This window comes from Triticum aestivum, chromosome 5D (assembly GCF_018294505.1).
Source record: "Triticum aestivum cultivar Chinese Spring chromosome 5D, IWGSC CS RefSeq v2.1, whole genome shotgun sequence".
Lineage (NCBI taxonomy): Eukaryota > Viridiplantae > Streptophyta > Magnoliopsida > Poales > Poaceae > Triticum > Triticum aestivum.
This window is the reverse complement of record NC_057808.1, coordinates 91011711-91014253: the sequence shown is the minus strand read 5'-3', so window position 1 is coordinate 91014253 and position 2543 is coordinate 91011711. Positions and strand designations below refer to the sequence as shown.

Below are 2543 nucleotides of genomic sequence, written 5' to 3'. Positions count from 1 at the left end.
CAAGTTTTGCCCGGCTCCGGCGAGGGAGGGGCAATGACGGTGGCGCGTCTTCGGCTCGCTTCAGTGCTTTAGTCGTCACTAGGTGGTCTACGGACCTGGATGTAATTTATATTATTTCTCGTGTTCGTTGCACTTTCATGATTGAAAATGAATAGATCAGATGTTTTCTGAAAAAAAAAATTATAAGCAACACATGTGGTGACCAACCCAAACAATTCAAAAAAAAGTCAAAAAAGCATGACATTTTATTTCGGCACGTGTGACCAAGAGTCCAAGAACCAGCAGGGGCTGGCTGACCCCGACAACCGAACCAACCACGCCAGCTCACACTGGCAGCACAATCATCCGCCTCAGGGCCCACCTATCAGCGGGACATTAGCCCAGAGCAAGGCTCGCCGGGGAGGTGTAAATTGTAAATTGCGCACGAGACAGCGCTGTTCGTCGTGACCAGGGATCAAAATTGGGGGAAAAATATCTCCCCGGTTACGGCGGCCGCAAAACCAAAAACAAGATTCAGCTCATCGGTGAGCTCGCGTTTCGCTCTTGGATTTTCGGTCGTGGATTCGGCCTCTCCAATCCAGGTTAGTCTCCTCCCGTCCTTCTTCCCCCAATTTTTTCTCGGGGAAATTGGCATCTTTCGGTGGTAGTTCGCCCCGGGATTTCGTCAAGTTTGTGAAATTCGAGGTGGATTTGCTTCGGGTCTGCGATTCCCCGTACAGATTTGCTCGAAAACATTGTTTTGGATTAGATTTCTTATAAGCTGTCCGTGCGTCCGTGCGAGCTCTTGGATCACGGAGCAACCCTTGTGCTGACCTGATTGCGTAGCAAACTTCTGTGCTAATCCTTTCTCTTCTTGATCTGATTACGCAGATGGGTGGTACGATTCTCGCCTAAAGGATACTTCTTGGGGCGAAGCCCTCGGGGGATTGCTGGAGTTCCCCTGGGTGTTCGGTGGCAGCTAGGGTTTGCTCCTCCAGAGCCCCATCGTCTCTGCGGGCCTTCTACATTTGTGTGGTTCCAAGATGCAGCCTTCCAAGAAACTTGCTCGCGTCGACACGGCGGAGATCAAGTCGCAGCTAGTCAGGAAGCTCGGCCACCAGCGCTCTGAGCTCTACTTCCATAGCCTCAAGAAGTTCCTGAGTTTTCAGCTAGGCAAGAGCGAGTTTGACAAGATCTGCGTGGCCACACTGGGGAAGGAGAACATCAAGCTTCACAATTTCCTCGTCCAGTCAATCCTCGGCAATGCTTATATGTCGCTGGGGCCACCGCCCAGCAGGCAGACGCCAACTGGGAATTCACAGACTAGCGCTGTGACGAATGGGACATTGGCCAGTGGCGTGCCGCTAGCAAGGAGAGTGCGGCCGGTGGCTAACCGTGACAAGAGGTTTGCTGATAAGCCGAGTCCACTCGGAAAGTCCCCTCTTGGACATCCAGGGGCCGCGGAGTTTGTGTCCGTCGAGGATGGCGAGGAGGTTGATCAAGCCAGGGGCAGCCCCGTATGTGTGCAGAGTCAGAGCCCAATCAGGGCTCCGTTGGGAATCCCCCCAAAGGCTCAGAATTCTCAGCCTTCGATATCTTACCCCTTAGAGATTTGCTATAATAATGGTGAATTGCCAGGTAGCGAGGACCTGTCAAAGCTACTTGAGAATAAGCTGAAAGCCGAAGGCCTTAGCATATCCGTAGAATGTGCTGATCTGCTGAACTCTGGGCTGAACGTGTACATAAGTCAGATGCTGAAGTCTTGTTTGGGGGTTGCAAAAGCAAGGGGAAAGACAATGAGGATGCCAGAAGCTAACAGGAGTGCCTCTGCTGCTGTAAATGGTGGGCGGAATAATGCCACTGCTTCAGATTTAGGCTGTTCCTACCAAGCTTCACTGGTAGATCTCTGCACAGCTGTACAGTCTAATGCTCGGTTACTGGGGTGTGACTACGCCAGGCAATACGAGAAGATTGCTTCCCACCTTGACAGCTAAATGGCAGCACCCAATTTTCTCATAGAACTTCATCGGTTGTTATGTTGGGCAGAGTAGGCAATCCTTTGCCATAGATTGGTGCTGTAGAAATCTACAGCTAGTTAGGTTGAGGTGAAGTAGATTTTGACTGCCATAGGGCTGAGGGTGTTTTCGGTTAGGATGATACATCATGGAATTTCAATACATCACAGTTCACTTTCATTACTTGTGACTATTCACAAAATAAAAAGTTTCTGCCAATACACCTTCACTTTGTTTCTGCTGCTCACAGATTGTTTACATATCTGTACTGATAACCAGGTTCCGTTGCTTGGATTTGTCACTGTTTTGTTTGATAATTTGAACCTATTAGCTTCGCTCTGCTGAAGAAACATTGTTCACCCCTATTTTCTTTCATGTGTGCATAATCTTTGTTCTTTTACCATGCACTTGGAAGCAGCGTTCTTGCTAGCTGCCAAGTTGATTTATTTTTTATCCTTCCTCTTCGAAGTTTCCACAGGTATCTGAATTTTGGCACGACCTGTCTATTTCTATCTTTAATAGAAACTAGCATTTGTTCTGACAGTGCAG

General features: G+C 48.9%; 1 protein-coding gene across 1 annotated transcript; it reads left to right on the top strand.

Annotated features, from left to right (window-relative positions):
- The first annotated feature begins 385 nt into the window (after positions 1–385).
- LOC123119630 (uncharacterized) lies at positions 386–2215 on the top strand. The gene is made up of 2 exons (XM_044539489.1): positions 386–581; positions 871–2215. Exon 2 carries the CDS (start codon positions 1023–1025, stop codon positions 1971–1973), a length of 951 nt encoding a protein of 316 aa, XP_044395424.1. The 5' UTR covers positions 386–581; positions 871–1022; the 3' UTR covers positions 1974–2215.
- The last annotated feature ends 328 nt before the right edge of the window (positions 2216–2543 follow it).

Coding starts and splice junctions, on each gene's coding strand:
- LOC123119630 (XM_044539489.1), top strand. CDS start 1,023: ATGCAGCCTTCCAAGAAACTTGCTCGCGTCGACACGGCGGAGATCAAG.